At 39.7% G+C, this 21,710-nt stretch overlaps 1 protein-coding gene across 1 annotated transcript; it reads left to right on the plus strand.

Moving 5' to 3' along the window:
- Positions 1 to 7,991: 7,991 nt before the first annotated feature.
- LOC132257223 (organic cation transporter protein-like) lies at positions 7,992 to 16,663 on the plus strand. Its single transcript, XM_059754054.1, has 7 exons — positions 7,992 to 8,878; positions 11,555 to 11,753; positions 11,903 to 12,161; positions 14,376 to 14,568; positions 14,665 to 14,770; positions 15,653 to 16,329; positions 16,409 to 16,663. Exons 1-7 carry the CDS (start codon positions 8,472 to 8,474, stop codon positions 16,566 to 16,568), a joined length of 2,001 nt encoding a protein of 666 aa, XP_059610037.1. The 5' UTR covers positions 7,992 to 8,471; the 3' UTR covers positions 16,569 to 16,663.
- The last annotated feature ends 5,047 nt before the right edge of the window (positions 16,664 to 21,710 follow it).

Genomic DNA, 21,710 nt, shown 5'->3' on the forward strand with positions numbered 1-21,710 from the left:
TGGCAAAATATAAAATGTGAAAAATTGGGATATAAATGATGGAATGAATATTATTTTTTGTCAATCACTTCCTTCCATTTTCGAATCAAATTCAGCACTTAACACGGAAATGGCTAGCATATTTCACTCCCATCGTGTGCACATTCATGACAGTTAACGAGCTTTTTCTACAAATTCTATTAAAAGCTCCCGCCGGCAATAAATCTGGATAAAGATGTGCGAATTCATGTCGTATAGACTAAATTCACTATATGGCACATGTACTAATTCACCCCAAACCACTTTTTTTCCCCACTTGACCAAATGAACGTGCTTTTTGTGCTCTTGTGAGACAGATTTTTGTCACAAGATGTAATAAATTATCTGTCGTCATTCCCACACGTTCACACGTGAGGACAGCGGAGGAGACAAACTTCGGGGGAAGCCGAGAGCTATAAAAGAGGCCAATAATATTTATATGCGCTTGTGTATGATTTTCATTGAGAAGAATTCAATTTTTACGCAAGTGGAAGTTTGGCACTCGAGTATCTATGTGACTTATTTGTTTCTATGTCATAAAAGTGTTGAATCGATGACGAAAGTTGGGGCGAAATTGTCGAAGAGCCCATTTGTAGGCATTGGCGCAGAGCTTTCTCGTCAGCCAGGGGAACGGAGAATTGGATCCAAATGCGACTGACACATGATATCAGAGACGAGGTTATTTGTGAGTGGAGGCCACGTCGCCGCGATACATTTTCCGACAAGGGGTTGCTAATATTGGGGATGAAATATCACTCAACTCTGGTGCATATCGTATTATTCCCGCATTAAGAAGACGAATTTCTCAGCTGAAAAGCTTGAAAACACACATGAATAGACTGTATTGCTTAAATACTTGATCTTTAATCGGATATTTCGGGTTTTACTCAAGATTTTACGCTAAAAACGTGTGTGGAACTGGAAAAACTTCCCAATTTTTACACATACCAGAAATTGTTAAAAATGTTGACGTTTTTTAACATTTTTCTTAGAAATCCTCTTATATTTTCTGTATTTAAAACAGATTTATATTTTCTCTTTATGTATTTAACCTTTAGTCACTTTCCAGCGCACATTTTCTCAATCTTCTTTAAGAATTCTGTAAATGATCTCCAAACTGATCCAAAATATTCTCTTAATGCTCTTAAATCTATCTTTTGACCTAGAACTTTTGTGACACACAAAATCTCTATTAGCAACCCCTTGTTTTCCGACGCCACAATATAGGACCACAAACTCCACGAAAAACAATGGCGCTATCATTTGGAGAGACGCACGCAAAAGAGTGACCATTTTTCGGGGGAGAATGTTATATGAAAATTAATGGTTAATTCCGAGGGTGTGAATGACAATCACAATGTGGTCTCACGAATGCACCTCCATTTAAAAGTTTCACGACTATAAAAGGGTGGCAGAGGAAAAAGCGCTACAAGGCTCATAGATAAACTAAAAGGAGAGGCACATGAAGAAGCAACAAAATCTGTTTTCACCCATCGGCACGTGAGGTTGAACGCCAGGTGAGCTTATTGATTCAACCTTTCAAGCACATAAAGAGCCTGTCTTTCCTTGATTAAGTGATTGACCACGAAGACCCTTGAGAAGAGCGGTAAAAAAATGCACTACTTGTGAAAGTTTGATTCAGAGGAAGAAATGGAGTTCTTTCTCGTGTTCCTCCATTCGAACACGGCGGGCAATCTAAGATGCTCAAGTGCGTGGCCGCACGTGTAAGTCCTATAACATGATCGATTTCTTGTATTTGGTGAAAATGTTTCCCACAAAATGAGCTGTAAAAGGTTGCCAAGTGCAAAAGACTCTCTCTCACCTACATAAACTTTAGAGAAAATTTTCTTGACGCAGCATAAAACATGGCAAGTGTAGCCGTCTGGTTTTATAGAGCATTCTGGTGTTTTCGACACTTTCAGTCACGCTAAAAAATTGAGTTTTTAGTGTTGCTCACGAAAATTGAGACACGCAGTTTCCCTCCCATTGCTGGAGTGTCGCAAATTGATGTGAGCGTATAGAAGCGTCTATATTCCACCACGATGCCTAATGTCTCGTGAGGGACCTGTGTAGTGACTCGAGGGTGTGGGCGAAGAAGTTGATCCGGCGAGAGGCGATAATAATAATAATTGATGACTGTCTCTTTGATATACCGCCGCCCAGAGTCAATTTCTCGAAGGCACCACCCCAAGTATTTCGCACCATTGAGCACGCCTAATTTTATCACACAATTGCGAAAGGAGGTGATGCCTGACACACTCCCCTGGCTGAGGGTGTTTCCGATGGTGGAGAAAGCTTTATATCATTTCCGTTCTGCCATTATATTACAAGGCAACAACTTCTAACGAGCTTTTCATCACAAATTATTCCATTGCAATGCGTTTTGTTGTATTTATCGTGCACGTCTTCCTCCCCCATCTGTCTCTGTGGCCACAATATTAGAGAATTAATTGCTTCTCCTCTGCTCTGTTCACGAAGACGAGAGATATCTCCGACGCTTCTCCCATTCGATCGTGGAGAAAGGATGGAAACAATAAGAGAATTGTATGGGTTGATGTGATAAAAGCTCACGGAGTGGCAGACTATTGCTCCATATAAATTATTGCTGGTCTATTTCAATGAAATACTCCAACATCTTTCGAGATGCATTCTCACTTGGAATTTTCTCTCCATTCTCATTTCCACCCCGAAGCCAATATTGCGTTCGCATGCACATTCCATATTTTCAAAGGAACATTTTCACTGTGCTCATAATGAACATGTTTTTCTATTCTTTTCTCCCTTGTATTCATAAAATCACTCGTTGTTCATCTCGTCAGAAATGTGTGCATAGCAAAAGCTCACAGAGCACACAATAGTGCTTTCAAATGAGAATTTATAACACGCGTTTGTTCCATGTTCGTGGCTAAATTTGATCTTAGATTCTTCACATCATCTTGAGCTGTGATACAGATAAAAACACTCAACAAGTTGCAACATATTCAGCTCAGAGTCTAATTTATATTAATTCTCAAACATATTAAATTATCCAGCTGATGCACTTTTCCTTTGAACTCTCTCAGAGATGCGCAGCTTGTAATTGAATGTAATTGACTAATCTTTGGAGTGCAGATTTCAGTGGATTTAAATGCGAAATCCCTTAAAGGAGTTTTTTTCTCGCAATTTAACTCAATTAAAAAATAATTGCTTTTATTTCCAGTGCAAAATATTAAGCGAATTCGCTGCAACTGCTGACTCTTTTCCACATAGAAGCAATTACGGGGAAATTTCTTGCAGGAGGAAAGTTCTTCTTTGGTGTAAGTTTATTATCAACTTCACTTGAGCGACAATTCTTGTTCTCCAAGTTGCGTTTGTTGGGTAGTTTTGCACCGGTCAACAATTGCTCTAAAAATAATGGGATTTCTCAAGGGTGTCTGGTGACAATCCCTGGTGAGTGCGCGATGTGATATTGTTGGAAATTGAATTCTGATATATGTATTTTCTCCACACATTCCCACAAGGAAATTTCCCAGAGAGTGTCTATTGAATTGCCTGGGAAAATCTTCAGGATTCCGTATTTTATCCTCCGTGTGCGTTTCTTCTATATGTAAATTCATTTATTTGAATACTCCTTTCTTTCTCAAGTGTATCCTCTCGATTCGAGGGATGGAGATTCAATATTACCTACATGTGGAGGCGCCGTATTCCCTTTAACACACTCATCCATTTCGGAGATATGGATTTTCCCATGGAGTGTACTGGCATTGTCGAGGGTGTAACGAGGAGACGATGGTTCCGTTTTTAATAAGAAAGCTGTTTACCGATGATATGCTGTCACCTTATTGAATTCTTATCATCTGTAAAGAGCTTATAATGCCCCATTGGGTGCGACGCTTCTGTGGGGTGAAATGAGAGAGAGAGAGTGATGGAGGACCAGATACAAGTATAATGTTTATGGAAATTTCTGCGAAAAAACCTCCCCTCAGCCAACGGTTTAATTCAAGAAGAAATTATACAAGACCACATTCGCATACACAATATTTCGGCGCGCTACTAAATGCCATGGGTAAAAATGACAGAGACCGGAGCAGAGGGAGGAATTACACAAAGTTTCACTGAGTAAATACACAATTGTATTAAGTTCAGGACGATGAGAAGGAGGACTTTTCTCTGGGCTCCATTCGCCAGTGGATGAAGGAATTACCGCATCTTCCCCCAACCCATCTTGATTGCAAAGAGCATCCAAATGTCTCTGCCACCCACAAATATTTTCCCCTCAGCCCTGACAAAGTGTAATTAGTTTTTTGGGCCTCCCTCGTAAAGTTCTCCTAGTGAAAATCCACCCCTGGCAGGCGCTTCTTGTTGATTTTACTGCGAAAGAATTAACAAGGTAGGTATCTTCTTACTGTAGTCGATCCTCTTGGTCCACTCCATCTCACTGATTGCTTTTGGATGATGGCAAGAGAGTAGCCAGAAGAGGAGCTTCTCCCATTGTCGTACTTTCTCCTAAATATTCCTTAATGCTCTCCCAACATTAACCCTCCCCTTTCTTACATACAATATTATCCTAATGGGTTTATTCACATCACGAATCTTGTGTTTGTAGGCAAACACTTCAATTCAACACTGTTCACGTCCTCTCGCTTTTTTTCCTCTCTGTTTCTTTCTCCCTCTGAAGGATATATTGAGGATGGCGACGGATAAAAATTTGAGACACATTTTTGCAATGCTCAAGTAATGAAATGAATTTGATTTGTTTTATTATGTTTACATGTACACAAGTCCAACGTGCTGAAGAAGAAAAATGTGTCAGTTTAGGGTTCAGTCCCTCTTCAAAATACGAATTATCCCCAGGCTCATGCAATAAAGAATACACACACTTGAGCGCCATGTAAGGATTTTCCGATTTAAAATACATTTACCGTCTGGTGACACAGTGATAGCAAGAAGCTCACTTTCCATCCCCACTATGTGAGCAATCTAATTTATGATTTCCCCGCAATAGAGAAGCGCTCTGTAATGAAATCAATTTGTCTACATCAGAAAATCGTGGCTTTAACACAAATAAATCACTTCAATTCCCATGTCATTGACTCCTCAGCACTTTATGTACTATGTATGTAAATATTTGTGTCATCCATTTCCATATCTCATTCAACAAATAAATTGCTAAACAAAAGGATAACAATGGGGGTGGTGGGAAAAAAAAGGCGCACGAATCGGTGAGAGCTCGAGCATCAGAGGCACAATAAAAGGAATCACGGAATCTTGAGGCTTTTGTACCAAACACAATAATTGAGAAATTGTCTGGGATCCAATAAGAGGAAGCCAAATAAAAAGATTTACGAGAAAAAGCCATTTTATGCCTATCCACGGAACTTTTATCGCCATTGGTGGTGGGTTGCGTATAATTTTGATGATTCAATGAGCAAAGAGCCCGGAGGATTGTGAGAGACACTGAAATTCCATATAGAAGACCATCATTGACTCTTTCCGTGTGAGTGATTTAAGTGTTTCAGGACACGCAAAAGAATGTTACAAATGTGCTGGAGGAAAATTTCCACTCGACGAGGAACTATTTAATATTTTGCACAAGAGGAAATATGTGCGGTAAATTATTGCGGAATTTCTCTCTGGTTGCAGAAAAGCGCGCGCCCGCCTATGCTTGAAGAGAACATTTTCCACCCCAATTCACGCGCCATCTCATTCAATTTATTTCCCATTTCCATGCTCGCAGCTTAATTTATAGTGTCACACCTTCGTGTACACAATATATCGGGCAAATTAGCAAATTAATTTGGACCCAATTGTGTGTGTACCATTTATCAAAAGTTTTTCCCAATGATTTCCCACCCTCAGCGCCACACCGTTCGTTGTTTGTTCACCCCGGGTGGCATTGTGTGTAGGAACGATAAAAACGTGGAATGTTGAGATGGAATAGGAGTGAATAAAAATAAAAAAAATATATATATTTCAGACATCATCAATCATCGTATCAGATTCGATATAAATAAATAAAAATTATCTCCCAAGTTGATCTGTCTTCGTTCTTTTATACGCCATCCGCGGCACAGTTTGGCGCACGCAAAAGAAAAACGCAGTAAAGCCACTTAACACCCCACCATGAAATTACTGTATATAAGTTTCGCCCAGCGACTTGGAAGGGAATTTAGGCAGGATAAGAAGAAGAATCGAAGATGGATGTACGAGAATTCGCTCCTTTTTTGTCTTCTCCGCACAACATTCTCTCCCTGGTGGATCATCACAGCCGAGGGAGAAGATGCTGAGCATAGAGAATAAGGGGAGAAGCTTAAAAGCTCCCACGGTGAGTCTATGAAGGTTTACGACTCGGAGATATTACCCTGTTGTCATCGACTTTCATATATGTGGGAAGATGTATTGATGAAATATCACCCACAATTCCCATGATGTTTATGTGGCAAAGAACTAATTGAATGGATGCATGACAGATAAAATCATATACAGCAATTTATCACCTTGTCGCATGTTTCTGCGGCATTTCAGCGCACACGCGACAAATTGTAAAATCACAGAGAATATGTTCTTGAAGAGCGCACACACGTGATGTCCTCGTAAGGTTACACCTCGCTCTTTCACTCGCGCCAATTGCATGGGAATGGCTAGTGTCTTGTGGCCAGAGATGTCAGTGTCACATCTTCGCGAGTGTGTCTCTCCTGGCCAGATGCATGACGGCCACCCACGCAGGCATTCCTGTCATTCGTGGGAATTCAGAGTTGAAATTAAAATTCCACTCTGGCAAATGAATGGTGCGAGTGAAAATGGTATTTGCTCTATCTATGCGATTAAATGACCTCTCTCGGGTGGTATGAAATGTGTGAAATGCCATTAGCATGAAACAGGCGGATAATTATGAGTTTAGAACATTCTTATTTCATTTTATCTCTAATTAAAATATGAATTATCTCTGCGTTTCCTTATTTAGCCAACATTTCTTGACAGGATATTCAATTCAAGTCCAGTATTCTTGACAATGACAGCTTTTCCATGTAGATTTGAAGCAATAGTCATTAATCATTTTCTCACATGAGAAAATTATACTTATTGCATATTAAAGTAATTAGTTATCTCCCTCATTGGCAACAATTTGAGTCGATTTTCAGTATCCACTGATCATCATCTTATTGTCAAATGTACAGCTGAAGGTCTGCTTTATCATTGCATGACGACAAATCTGGTTGTTCTATTCAACGATGAAATGACAAAAATTAATTTAATCCCACAGAAAATGCGAAATACAGTAAAAAATCCCTGATTGTCTTACATTTCTGCCCTTGTTTCTGCAATAATAACAGTTAAATACACTGGAAGAGATAACTCAGAATCTGAGTGCAACTTTGAAAGCAACATTCAAATTAATGGTTGGTTAAAACACATTTATAATCTATAAATCACATAAAGCTTTTTTATAATGATCTCTGGGTTCTTAAGATTGTTATCCATATATCAAAAGTTGTATCAGGGAAATACAGACAAATTGTCTGTGTTTTTCTCTCTCTCAGACACAAAAATCTAATGTGAGGCATTAGTCTGAAATAATTGGCAATTATCCGAATTACTTCCTCAAAATCTACACCAATGATCATCATGAGAGGGCAAAAAACTGGCACGAGAATTCCGTCAAAAATCTCAATTATGCTTCATAACTTCACTTCCACAATCGAGAATCGATTGGATCAGTTATAAATATGCATATCGATGCGGGTGATCTTCTCGCGAAATCAGCAGCGCGTGCTGATCAATTAGCGCGATCGGTGGACTTCCGCGGTGTCTTGGGGTGGCGTCTTGGGTGGGATTGGTGGGCGCGCTGGATGGATCCGCTGAGTGGTGTGTGTCCGAAGTGGCGCCTATTCAAAAAACGCGCGAGCAAAAAAGCCGCAACGTGCAGAACTTCTGGGGGAAACTCGGAGTATTGGCCTGTCGTATAAATACATAATCGCAGTGCGATCATTACCCAGTTGCCACTGCTAAGCGTTCGGATTGTGTGGTGTGTGCCCACCCGTGCGGAGCAGTCAAGCCCCCAAGAGAGGATCTCGTGAGTGCGTACAATTGCCAAGGGCAGCGGTAGTGAACAAGTGCGTGTAGCATCGAGTCGTGATCACCCGTGATCCAGAGGGCAAACGGAGTTTCTTTTCTTGTTGCTGAGAAGGAATAGAATTGCTGCAAGAGTATCTCTCTCTCTTTGTGCAGCTCTTGCAATATATTATCTCTCTTCTGCACCTATATAATTGGAAAAAAAAGAGAAAAAGAAAACCTCCGCTAGACTGACCACATATTCAAGCAAGTGCACAAGCACACAGTGATCGTCCAGAGTGTGATCACACAAATCTGAAGCGGTATCAGTGAATAAAAATTGGAATAATTAGAGTCATAATCAGTGTAACGATTTTGTGTGCGAAAGTGAAAGTGAAATAGAGTCATACAGAGCACAAAGTATGCCACCAAAGCCACAAGAGAGCATTCCCGTGATCGGTGATCGATTGCGGGAGGCTCCGTCGGCGTCCACGGCGGATCACAGGGAAACCGCAGAGCGACAAGCTCAGGGCGAGCGCGGATATGTGAACAGAGTGTTCGAGAGCGACGAGAAGTCCTCGGCGCTGGATTTGCGTCCACCGCAGCAGCTGAAGGCCGATCCAGACAAAGGCGTCAAGATCATCGACTTTGACGACCTGCTTCCGCACATCGGGGAGTTCGGGCTGTTCCAGAAGATCCTCTTCCTGTGCATGATTCCCTTCGCCTTCTTCGTCGCCTTCGTGTACTTCTCGCAGATCTTCATCACCCTCGTGCCAGAGGAGCACTGGTGTCTGGCGCCAGAGCTGAAGCACTTGGATCTCGACACGAGGTAAGGGGGAAAACCCACAGTTTCCATCTCAATCTTGCACCCAAGATGATAAAGTATAATTTTACAACAACAAAAACGTCATCAACTTGACCTGCTTTTGTGCAGAATTGTACTGAACCGTAAAATCACTTTATTACTGTTATTGCCATTTTTTCCTCCCCGTTTCAACAAAACCATTAGGTTTGTTGCACAAGTTGAAATCATATATTGAAGAGTGAATCAGAAGTTTATATTTTATTATTCCAACCAGCAAAATTTGCTCTTTAAAATTTTGCTCGGGAAAATTGGTGACTTGACTGGTGATGAAGTTCTTCTCTTGTGCGGGTTTTTCCATGAGACATATGGAACAAGGGGGAGATAATATGCCTTAAAACACTTCCAAATTTACCTGACACTTCTAGAACCTGAAATTTTAAGACTGTTTCCACATTGATTCCCAAATTAAATTGATTTTCTTAAGTTTCCATCCGTTATTTCTGCAAGAATTCATTTAAAAACGCTTTTTAGGGCGTCTTTTGCGAACATAACCTCAAAATATAACCAAGAGAACTTCAAAAATTCACTTTGGAGTCTGTTTAGTGCAGATTTGAACTCAAAATCATGCAGAATTTTTTCTATATGAACATTTTCCAAGTTCTAATGACTATTTTTGAGGTTATTTTTGAGTTCAATACAATTTACAGTGTTTCGTACCATGCAAATACTTAATTCTGCCAATAATTAACGATCTCTTGGACTTGAACATAAGAATTGATATGCTAGAATGCGAATTATTCATTAAATCTGTTCTTCATTCGTTACATAACCTAGAAAAGTATTTTTTTGACCATTTTTGTGCAAAAATCAAAAGAAATCCCAAGGATTGGGACAATTTTGTCAATCCAGCTTCTTAATATTTTAACTTCTTAAGTATACTTCTGCTGAGCTGTACACCACTTCTGACTGTATTATCTCCCCCTTGATGTGGAACAACCGTGCAACTTCTTCACGCGATTGTGGCTGTAAATGAAGTTGTAATGGGCACTGAAGCTTAATCTACCAGTCAATCTCCTTAGACGATTTCAGTGCACTATCTTTCCCGCCGTTTTTTGCCACGAGATCTCTTGTCATTTTGTGTAATTACTCTATTGCGGTGCCACTGAGTTGATATCTCGGCATTGTACAAAGGGGATAATGATAGTTGTCCGCCAATGTGTGAAGCACCAAATCGCGCGTTGATGTTTTCAAGCGACCTTCAGAGGACTTGAACTTTCCACATGTTGCACATTTTGCGTCAGATTGTTGACTTTTCAATTGGCATGGTTGTGGCTGAGCGGGAACTCCCGCAGGTGAGCCACAATCACACCCACTCCACGGACGTGATCAATTGTGATCAATTGCGATGGTGCAGAAGAAAATGTGCCGCAGAAGAACCGCGACAGCTGCTTGCGGACTTTACGATGTCCAGCAATCGTTTGTGACATCGCACGAGTGGAGAACTAATTTGCTGTGACACGAATCAATTAATCAAGGGAATTACCGCGTGGTTTGGCACAAACAAAGCTCTCAGCGTCGAATATTGACTTTCAATTCCGCTCACGAGATTATAAGACAAACACCTCATCTCAACTGGCTCGTGCCATTGTCAATACAGCGCGCACAGCGTCATCAGAGACTCCAAAACACCGCGCAGGTGGAGACGCAATGTGATGACGAGTGATTCCCATCAATGACGCTCCACGCGGGGAATTTCGGCTGGACGCGAAGCCGTAAATCACGCGATCCTTATTTATGAAGACATTAATGGTGTGACATGAAGAAGTCCGTAAGTTATGATCATGATTGACCCCGTTATTGACTTTTAATCGCACTACTCTAATTAGTGGTCAATCTAAATAACATAATTAATATGTGAGAATGTAAACCATTTTAATATTAATTTTTTTTTCGCCGCAAACATTTCGATTATTAGTATTTTGTGCACAACCTTGTACCTAGTTGAACAGAGAAGAGAGAAGAGAAAAAGAAGCAAAATCACCTCACCTTGCCCCGTTGCTGTTTCGCGTATAAAATTAAAAGACCGAAAAAGTATGAGACATAAAATATGTAAACCTCAATTTTTCGTGTATTTAACTTTTGATGGATGCTCAAGCGAAGAATGTCTCAACAAATGATGAAAATGTAAATTGCAGAGAGTGGAATTGGTGGTTGATTGTGTCAACATGGAAGATTTCGCGGGTTCTTTTTGTGAAAATCAGGGAATTTTTCACATATGGGATTCGTAAGAAATTTGAGATGATTAATACTGGAGTGTTTATTGTTGTTGTTTGTGGCAAAGTAATAATAAGAGTCGAAAATGAGTCAATTTACGAAACCAGAGAATTCACAGCAAGAGTCCAATTGCATTAAGCAATCGTGCAAAATCTCCTTTTTGTACTAGTATTTTGATAAATGATGCTTTCAAGCACATCAAATTTCTTTCACAATTTGCAGATTCACTTTTAAGCGTGATGAGTAATTCCGTGGTTGATTCTCAGGCATAATAATAAATTAACAGGTTTTCTTCTCCACAAATCTACTCATGATCGGTTCATTTGCATAAATTGATCGACAAACAAATATGATTTTCCATCACTTAGCGAAGAGCGGGGAAGTTTTGACCATTTTTTAAACTTCTTCTTGTGCTTTTCTTTGCAGATTGCGACTGTCTGTGCCAAAAGTGAATGCCGATGACGGCGGCTTCGCGTACAGCAAGTGCCTGATGTACGATGTGAACTACACGGAAATCATCGAGTCGGGAATCACAGAGCCCGACCCCAGCTGGCCAGTCACTTCCTGTCGTCATGGTTGGGAATATAACTTCACGGATATTCCGTACGAAACTGTAGCGACGCAGGTGAGATTCTCGTCGTGTGACTCATGGGCAATCTCTGATTGCGCGCCGAAATGAGGAAAATCCGCTCAGACAGCCAAATGAGCCAAATGCGGCCCACTCACCGCCTCTTTTCTTCATTGCTAAACTCCACTTCCTGTTCTCGTACACAGTTCGATTGGGTGTGCGAGAATGCCGCCCTGCCGACCATCGCGCAGTCGATATTCTTCCTGGGTGCCATTGCGGGCGGCCTGATCTTCGGCTGGATTGCCGATCGCTTCGGGAGGATTCCGGCTCTGGTGGGATGCAACCTGATGGGCTTCTTCGCTGGCGTCGCCACGGCGTACGTGAGGAGCTTCTGGGAGTTCAGCCTGTGTCGCTTTCTCGTGGGCTTCGCCTTCGACAACTGCTTCACCATGATGTACATTCTCGGTGAGTGATGGATAAATATTGTCAACACCTGACAAACACGTTTACTTGACACAAATTCTCACATATGTGAAAATTCATTTTCTCAATCTCTGCGATGCTCTAATTGGGAGCCTTAATTCGTTAATGAGGCCGCCGATTGTAATTGAGCAGCACGAGAGACTTTTTATGCGTCCACAAAAAATACCTTTCATCTGTGTCAATTCTATTGATTGATCGGGAGCTTTTTTTTTGTCCCCCAACATCTCTGATAGGATTAAAGGCCGCTCAGTGCCAAGCCGGTAGTTGTGTAAATACACTCCATACAGATTGTTGACAATGGGAAAGGTTCTTTGGCGTACTGAGAATTTTCCAACCTTGACTATGGCCAAGAATTGGAAACCCTCACGAAATATTATCGAATAAAACATTATATTGCGCTGGCCAGCGTGTGTGTGTGTGTGGACCAATCGACCACAAAATTGTTAATCGTAGAATAAATCAAATCCGCAAATTCACTGCACAAGGTTACCCCTTTCAATTAAAGTAATTTTGTTGAGATTTTGTGAAAACCACAATTACACGGAGTTCACAGACTTGATCATAAGGCGCACGTTTCGTGCTGTCTTTCCTCCGTGTCTCCCTTTTGTCTCTCTCGCATTCAATTCAGGGTGTTCGCATTGATGGGGAGTGATTGGCAGCGAACTTGCAGAGACATTCACGACATCATGAGAGCTTAATTGCAACTTGTGAAGGCACAACTATTGGTCGATCCGCAACTAATCTCTCAACACAATACAAACTCATCGACCGAGACAAAGTTATTTATACTCAATAATTCATTTCTAATGTAATACATTAATGTGTGCCTTCATATAGAAGAAGAAAAAAAAACTATAATACACTAAGGAATGGATTTGGAGAAGTCATAAGGAAATCCGGTTGGACTTGTGAAAACAAAAATGCACGACTTTAAGTCGGATCCTTGAGGAACTTTAGGGGCCCATGCGAACAGAATAGAAACACACATGGCAAACCATCATTCGAGTGCGTTGTGAAATATCCGAAATGTTGCAATGTTATTCTTTTTTTACACTCTCAGAGTCAGTACCCTGTGCGGGTAAATTGGGTTTAATGATTCCATTTGGTGAATAATTGCGACACAAACGCACAGCGTTTGTGCAAGCATCGAAAAAACCAACAAACGCACGCACAAAAATACCCAAAAAAAAACCCTCTATCTTCTTCCACAGCAAACATTATACAGCATCCTAGGGCTATGTTTGGGTAAAAAATACACACAACAATGACATATATTGCAATTTTCATGTTCATTACACACTCTTTTGTGTACTTTTTGGCATCGTATTCAAAACTACTTCGACGGTTGAACTGGAAACTATTCAAAGTCAAAAAATAGCAATTTTTCAGGAGAGGAAGTTGAAAATTTAGCGTTAAAATCGCCGCGAAATATACCGAAATTGCCTCAAACGGCTTCTAATCGTTCATTAAAGTGTTTTTATTGCTCTATAAAAATTATTTTATAAATGTTTCAGTTAATTTCTTTGGTATTTATTAGAAATTTTAACTGAAATATTGCGAATTGAACGATAAACTGAAAATATTAGCTTCCAAAGTCTATTAAATCAATTTCTCATACTTTATTTGTACTTCTTTTCAAAGTTCACACTTAAAATTCAACAAACATCGTAGAAAAATCCCAAAAATCCAAAATTATAACTATATTATAAGTGATTTATGATTTCTTATTCTTTTTCATTTGATTATCAACTTTTCATTCGAAGCTGGAAAAATTTAAAACGACTTTTCACAGTCTTCCATTCACCCGTCGATTTGGAGTGTGCAATTATATGGCAATTTAGTTGGTAAAAAGAGTGACGAAAAACCAGAAGCTATTTTGGGTGAATGGCATTGTTGAAATTGCAGTGCGACGGCGGTAATATGTTTGGATTTATGCAGATATCATTTATCTCCTGATTAACTTAGACTTCCTGCACACTTTGCATAGCATAGTCACCTTAGAAATGCGCCAATTTTTATCGACTACCGCAACAAAATCCAATGGTAATGGCAAATGTTTACAAAATGAGCAAGATCTTGAGATAGACATTTGATGTGTCTGTGGCGCGGAGTTGAGAAAATGCCCATGAAATTGGATTTCGTGGTCATTGAGATTTTGTGTCCACAAAGACTCAGGTGACTTTTCCTCTCTTGCAGTGCTGGAGTACGTGGGGCCAAAGTGGCGAACTTTTGTGGCCAACATGTCCATTGCCATATTCTTCACCATTGGATCGTGCTCACTGCCCTGGATTGCTTACTACCTGGCGGACTGGAAGATGTTCACAATTGTAACTTCGGCTCCACTTGGTCTTGCCATTCTGACGCCACTTATCGTTCCGGAATCAGCAAGGTCTGACCTTCCCCTTCACTCCACATCCACGTGCCCAGATGCCAAGACACGATACTCAACCTCTCTTTCTCTCCCTCTCTCTCTCTGTCTTCGCAGGTGGTTGGTGTCGCAGGGAAAGATTGACAAAGCCATAAAGATTTTGAGAAAATTCGAGAAGATCAACGGAACTGACGTCCCACCGCAAATATACAACGATTTCACGGTAAGTCTGCAGCTTCAATTCCAAGAATATTTCCTTACATTCATTGAAATGCAAAATCCTCTTTGACTTTTGTTCATGAAATTCATGATTGAGCTTCTGAAGGTTAATTAAGTATTCGACGCCATAAGCTATGGGTTCGCAAGAAAATGCCAAACATTATATTCATCATAAACATGTTTTGTCTAGGTATGAATGCAAAGTCAATTAATCAAGCCTGGAAGCTTCTTCGGTTTCAATTAACATTATCAATCTTCCAATTGAAATATTGTGCGGATGATTCATTAATATTATTATGGCAATTAAAAGCTATTTAACCGTATTATGATTGAAATGATCTCTTTGGATTTTACTATAATGGATTTTCTATCATTAAACACGAAATTTTAATTGAGATTCTTTTACCTCATTGAACATTCATTTATTCATAAAATTCCCCAAACGATTCGCAGGTAATAAATTTGAGTGGAAAAATAATAATAATAATAATAAATAGTAAATATGGTAATTATGCCGAGTACTTTGATGAGGAAAATGCAGCATTTTCCTGGATGTTTATATAACATATATAGTAAACCATTAGCCAATATAACAAGTTTAATTTAAATTTCAAATGAAATCTTCTTGCACATAGTCGGAAAATGACCAAAATAGATGATGTTAAATCACGTCATGAGACTCATTTCTATTCATATATGCAACCATGACATTGTACTTTTATAACACCCATCATAAATACTTAATTTGTTCGATATCTTTTTTTTTTACAACACTCTCAATTCTCACTTGAGAAGAAGACTGTCGATTGTTGGAGATAGCATTCGGCCTTATTAGAATTCAGATTCTGTACTGCGATCGTGACGCTTCTAATCTTTGCCATTGCAGGAGAGTTGTGCCAAAATCCGCGAAGAGGAGACAGACACTGAGAGCTACTCGGTGTTGGATCTCTTCCGGACGCCGCGTCTGCGGAAGATCACCATCGTTCTGGTGCTGATCTGGATGGCGATTTCGCTCGTGTTCGACGGACATGTGCGGAATGTGGGCTCGCTGGGACTGGATATCTTCTTCACATTCACCGTGGCCGCGGCCACGGAATTCCCTGCCGACACTCTGCTGACCCTGACGCTGGATCGCTGGGGTCGACGGTGGCTGGCGTGCGGCACGATGGTGTTCAGCGGAGTGTTCAGTCTGCTGGCCACTGTGGTGCCCATTGGCGTCTATTCGGCCACTCTGGCCATCCTCGGGCGCTTCGCTGTGAACATTTCCTACAACATCGGCCTTCAGTATGCCGCTGAGCTTCTGCCCACGGTGGTGCGCGCTCAAGGCATCGCTTTCATCCACATCATGGGCTACGTCGCGAGCATCGTGGCGCCGTTCGTCGTGTACCTGAGCAACATCACAGTGTCTCTGCCCCTAGTGGTTCTCGGCATCGTGGGCATCCTCGGGGGACTGCTGTCCCTCCTGCTTCCCGAGACACTCAATCATGAACTGCCGCAGACGCTCGCCGATGGCGAGGAGTTCGGCAGAGGACAACGCATCTGGGACTTCCCATGCTGCAGCAAGTGAGTTTCCCTGGGCTTAATAGCATTCTGGAGACCGTTTTTCTCACACTTGACTTTCTCTCTTCTCTCTTCCGTGCAGGAAAATTGATGAAGCTGATAAGCAGATTGAACACTTCAAGAGAGCCTCCAATTCGAGTGGCAGGAGGAAATCTGTGCGCGGATCGACACGGGGTGAGATTCGCTCGAGTCTCATCCAGCGCTCATCCGTGCGATCCAGAATTGCCACGGCGTCCCCGTAGGGCGAAACACATGACAAGATATCTTGAGACGTGCGCTCCTCGCATGAGGGGCGGTCTGTGTGATGATGAGGGCCAGAATCTAGTCAGTCATCGCTGCGCCATAAGTCAATTAATCTTCACATTTTGACCCTTTCGGCCTCCACTAGGGCGAAAAGCGGAACTTTCTCATTGTATTGTATACATTGTATCTGACGAAGCAATTAGAGCTGAAATCTTGTATCCGAATTAACTTGATGACACTCCACAAGCTATGGAACAGCAAAGTAGAGGGATATATAATGTAAATACTGGCTGCCATTGATTTCTTCTTCGTCAATTTCTGGTGGGTGAGAGAGTGACTCAAGGAAGCAATTAGTGATTTAGCGAGAAGAGAGTCTTGAATATCATTTGCCTTGATTCCTTTCCCCCCTCCACCCCACATCTTCAAGTTTAATGTTACTTTGTCCATTTACAATTGCAACGATTTTACCACTTAAGAGTGATGTAATTATACGATTACTCATATAAGTTCTCCATATAAATTGCATTTTATCATTGTAAGTGAAATAAAACGAGAGAATTTATTTTGTAGAAATAAAAGACAATTGAGCATGAAGACGGCCAACTATTTATCTCTTTTTCCCACACTTTTTCGCAAATGTTTCTCTGGTTGTTGAAGAGCGCGCGTGTGTCACACAGAAAATGGAACCAAACACGAGGGCACAATTGGTGCAAATCTGCTTTTGACTTTGCCATGAAAGCTCTACACTCTTTTTGCCTTTTTTTCCCAACACTCTCCGGCCTTCACTTGTGAATGTCATCACGGTTATAATTCGCAGTCTCATTTGCATTGTGTGATAGTCGCATGAAAATCCCCCTTCGCGTGTGTTTTTCCCTCTTTCCCAAGGGAGAATGGGATGATTTGGTCCAGAGTTTGTCATGATAAGACACCCGGAAAAAGGTACAATCTGCTCCTCGAATCCTTCCCTTTTTCTTCATCACACCAGTGCGTGTATTCCAGAGTCACTGGGATGCGTGCAAAAAAGGGTTCTGCCAAGGAAATTGCCTATGAACGGGAAAGTTCTTCTTCACAGCCTAACACAACACTGCACACCATCAGAGGGATAAATAAAAAAGGCTCAGGTTTGCACAGAAAAAAGACTATCAGAGGAAATTGATTAAGAAGTCTCGGGTATAATATAAATATTGTGAGAAGTCTTTCACAGTGAGTTGAATTGAATAAGAAATCAATAAGTTCTTTTCACCATGGAACGTGATTTAACTTTTTTTCTTGGACAAAAATTCGAAAGGAATTTTTATGTATTCTTGTCTGTCGGATTTATATTTACCTTCACGTTGCTGCAAATCTTTGAAATATATTCAAGGAATAATATTCCCACCTTATCTAATCAATTTTTCAACTAATGAAAACAACTCATTATTGAGAAGTGAAAATAATGTGTCTTGAGAGATATCAAGGTGAGTGTTTAGATTAAAATTTATCATAATTCGCTATGCTTCTTTCTTCTCTAAAAACAACTAAAAATTTCCTGAGGTTGTTCAGGTGCATTGAGAATTGAAAATCGTCCTCGCAAAGTCATAAAAGTCATTAGCAAACGGGTTTAATGAAATTATTTTTCCCAATTATTGACATCAAGAAGTGCATGAAAATCGCACAAGAACTCCTATTTTAAATACGAGTTTCCATAATATATCAATCAATCATTAATAAATGTGTAATCAATGTCACGTGTCGCACTGAGTTAAGCATTTTTAAATAATCTATTCAGAATAAGAACTCGTATGAAAAGTATTTATTAAAGATCAATTAGCCGTTTCCTCGCAATTTACAGAATTTACTTAGAAATTATAAAAAATTCTATGACGCTCGTGAGACAAATTAGATTAAACATGATCTTTTCATTTGACTTTGTGGACAAATGTTGACATTATGCTTTCCATAATCGTTTACTATTGAAGTCATTGTGTTGGAGATAAATAAATCTTAATTAACAATGGCTTGTTCATCACGTTTTCTTTCATGAATTAACATCTCTAATACACATTTTTTCTGCTTTGCAGTCTTGCAGCATAAATTGAGACAATAAATTCAGCAAACATGAAATGGAAATTCAAGCCTGGCTGACCATCTACAGCAAGAAAAATACATAAAACTATCTCAATGACCAAGTGACGAGCACTCGAGCACAAGTGTAGACATGTGTTATGTCTTGAGCAAATTGCTGATGCTGTGGAAGTCGAATTAATTATCCCAGCCGAAGAATAAGTGTGCAAATAAAGTTTATGTGCATATGAAAATGAATGAAAAATGTCTGGCTCTGGGCTGTGTATCAAGTGCTGCGGCACAAGTTGATGGCGAAGAGAGCGCGTTGCACGCTTCATTTTCTTGTTGAGATGAAGGCGAGAAAAAATAATGAGACGAGACTTTCCTCGGCGGAGTCTTTCATTAGACAGAAAAGTGTATTTAAACAAGCACAAATACGAGAGACAAACATGCGGTTGAGAGGAGCTTTTTACACTGGTTTTTAATTTAAATAAATTTGCTCGCACATTTGGCCAAAATTTAAATAATCCACAATTTTAATTTGACTCCCCGCCATGTCTCAAAAATCATCAGTCCACACACTTTTGTGTTGGCAGATTATTGGATAATAATGATGATGAGATGAGGAGAATGAAAATTTTATTGGTGGCCTCACGAGACACCACATTTTTTCTCATGCCTTTCGCCCCCAAAATCTGCTCTTGATATCGCGAATGGAATTCAATATTTGCCCGGAATGTGTTGCTGAAGGGACGTCCTATTTATTGGCTGTGACATGATAATAATTAAAATTCAGAGTGAAGGATGATGAAATCATTTATATTGTGTGTGTTTCAGGAGTCAAGTGTGCGCGCCCTTCTTCAAAATATGTCGAGATGTGTCTGTCGAAAGAGCGAGAGGGCTCGTCTAGAGGGTTGTCAAGAGTGGCGTCGATGACACCACTTATTGATTTCTGTCCCAACGGTTATAAACAAATAAAAGGAATTTCTGATGGCACTTTGAATTCTCTCCCGAAATGTCTCTCTGATGTATCCATTGAATTTCAACTCCTCCGCACTTCGTCCAATTCGTCGTTGGTTCAGTAAAATAAAACAAACATTGCGAGGAAAAACTTGTGTGTTTCATCTGCACGCTGTGCAGAAGGGATTCCTTCCTCAGGAGATTTAACTTTGTGTGGATTGTGTGATGTAAGAATAAATTACTGTATCAAGACCACCTTCTTGCCTCAACTTTATGCCACCAAGTCACCCCCCTTTTCCACCCCCCTCAATTCCACCCACGAAGCAACACACATTTGTGTAGTGTTGCGAGTTATGGATTGTGTGTGCAAGAATAGGATTCTGGCCAAATCTACACCATAACATGTGGAATTATTTATTATTTTGTATATTATTTGTCTTCAGTGGCTGGAAAAAGGGGGCAGAAAGAGAGCGGAGACAGAGGAAATCCCTGTGTAAATGCCTGAAAACGACAAACTGCGCTGCTGGGCATTTTTTCCGTGCATGTGAAAGCCATTCAGATATTCCCGAGAGATGTATAGAAATCACATAGGAATACTGCCGTATTTTCCCAGAACATTTTCATCCTTAGCCAGCAGTAGTAAAAAGGGGACTTTTGGTCTCTTTATTTCGTTACAGTTCACGTAAGCATTGTCTGTATCTGATATTTTATTAGGGTATCTGTTGGGCATTTTAACCTACAACGTGGGCAATGACATGAAATTGTGTGTATGCGGAAATATTGACTTTCCTACCCTATTTTCCGGCCCTAATGCCCAAATGTGTGAAAAATAATTCGAAACGCAGGTACAAAAATGGATGATACAGCGGTTAAAATGCTGGGAAAGATAAATTCTATCGTGATTTGGAACACATTTTCCGCACAAATACCTAAATCACGATTATCTTTCTTGTGACATTTGCACTAATAAAAAATAATGATCTATTAGTCACTTAGTGCTTACTCAAGGGGAAAGTCACTAGACGATTTTTGAGGGATTATTAATCAAATATTTAAATATTGATTCTTACTTTGTATAGAAAAAATGAAATAATCCAAATTTTATAAAAAAAAATCAGAAAATTGAATGTTTTCGGCAAATTAAGGGGTTTAAACACCCTTGAAAAATCTATAAACCACTATAATTTATTATATTATTATTATTATTATTATTAAATATTTAAAAACTCAAAAAACAATAAAATATTTTACTTTTTTAATGATCTGAAATTGCTAGTAATTTTCCCCTTCGTGCTAGTTAAATAAAATTAATGTATATTTGTTGATATGTAAATCAGAAAATGCGCAAATCTCTTATGACGATTCATTTTTATAAAGTCATAATATTTACAAAATCAATATCAAAGATGTCAACATCAGTAAAAGCTAGTGGAGTGAAATTAAATGATGATGACTAGAGAACAGATTTCGTGCCAAACATTTTAGTGGAATTTTCATCATGAACTTCGATCATAACGCAATTGCAGATGTTATTTTCCTTTGGGGGAGGGAAAAAAACCTGTTATCTGTAATTCTTGATTTTAGCACTGCTTTGTCAAAGAATTGTATTCATTTCCTTGACCTGATAAATCCGGTAAACATGACTCCACTCTGCAAATGTATGACGCTATATCTATTCTAGATTTGTCACTTCTTTCATCGAGAAGACTGTTTGTCGTTCCTCATTCATCAGAAATGTCTATACATTATTTACTCAGTTGTATGACATTGTGCATATTTTATTTTTTACTGCTCCACCTCGAAATTCGTGCTGCTTTTCTGTAATTGATAGCAAATTTTAATCTTTTCCAGCAGTTAAATGACATTTTGCACGTGCACAATTTTAATTCTCTTTATTGCTCAACTTTGCACATTTATGCTGCTCTTTTGTAATTGATGGCAAAATTTCAATTTTCACTCAAACAAAATTTAATTATGTATATAATATAAATCACCAATTATTTATCAATTTAAAATCAATTAGCGTCTAGAGGAGCTTTTTTTTCCTACATTGTCACGTATTTTCAATGTCTGGCTTTTCACAATAACAAAAAAAAGTTTTTCAGTAATAAAAAGCAGAATGATTTTAGCATGTCGCG

Source organism: Phlebotomus argentipes, unplaced genomic scaffold (assembly GCF_947086385.1).
Source record: "Phlebotomus argentipes unplaced genomic scaffold, Phlebotomus argentipes genome assembly contig_42, whole genome shotgun sequence".
Taxonomy (NCBI): domain Eukaryota; kingdom Metazoa; phylum Arthropoda; class Insecta; order Diptera; family Psychodidae; genus Phlebotomus; species Phlebotomus argentipes.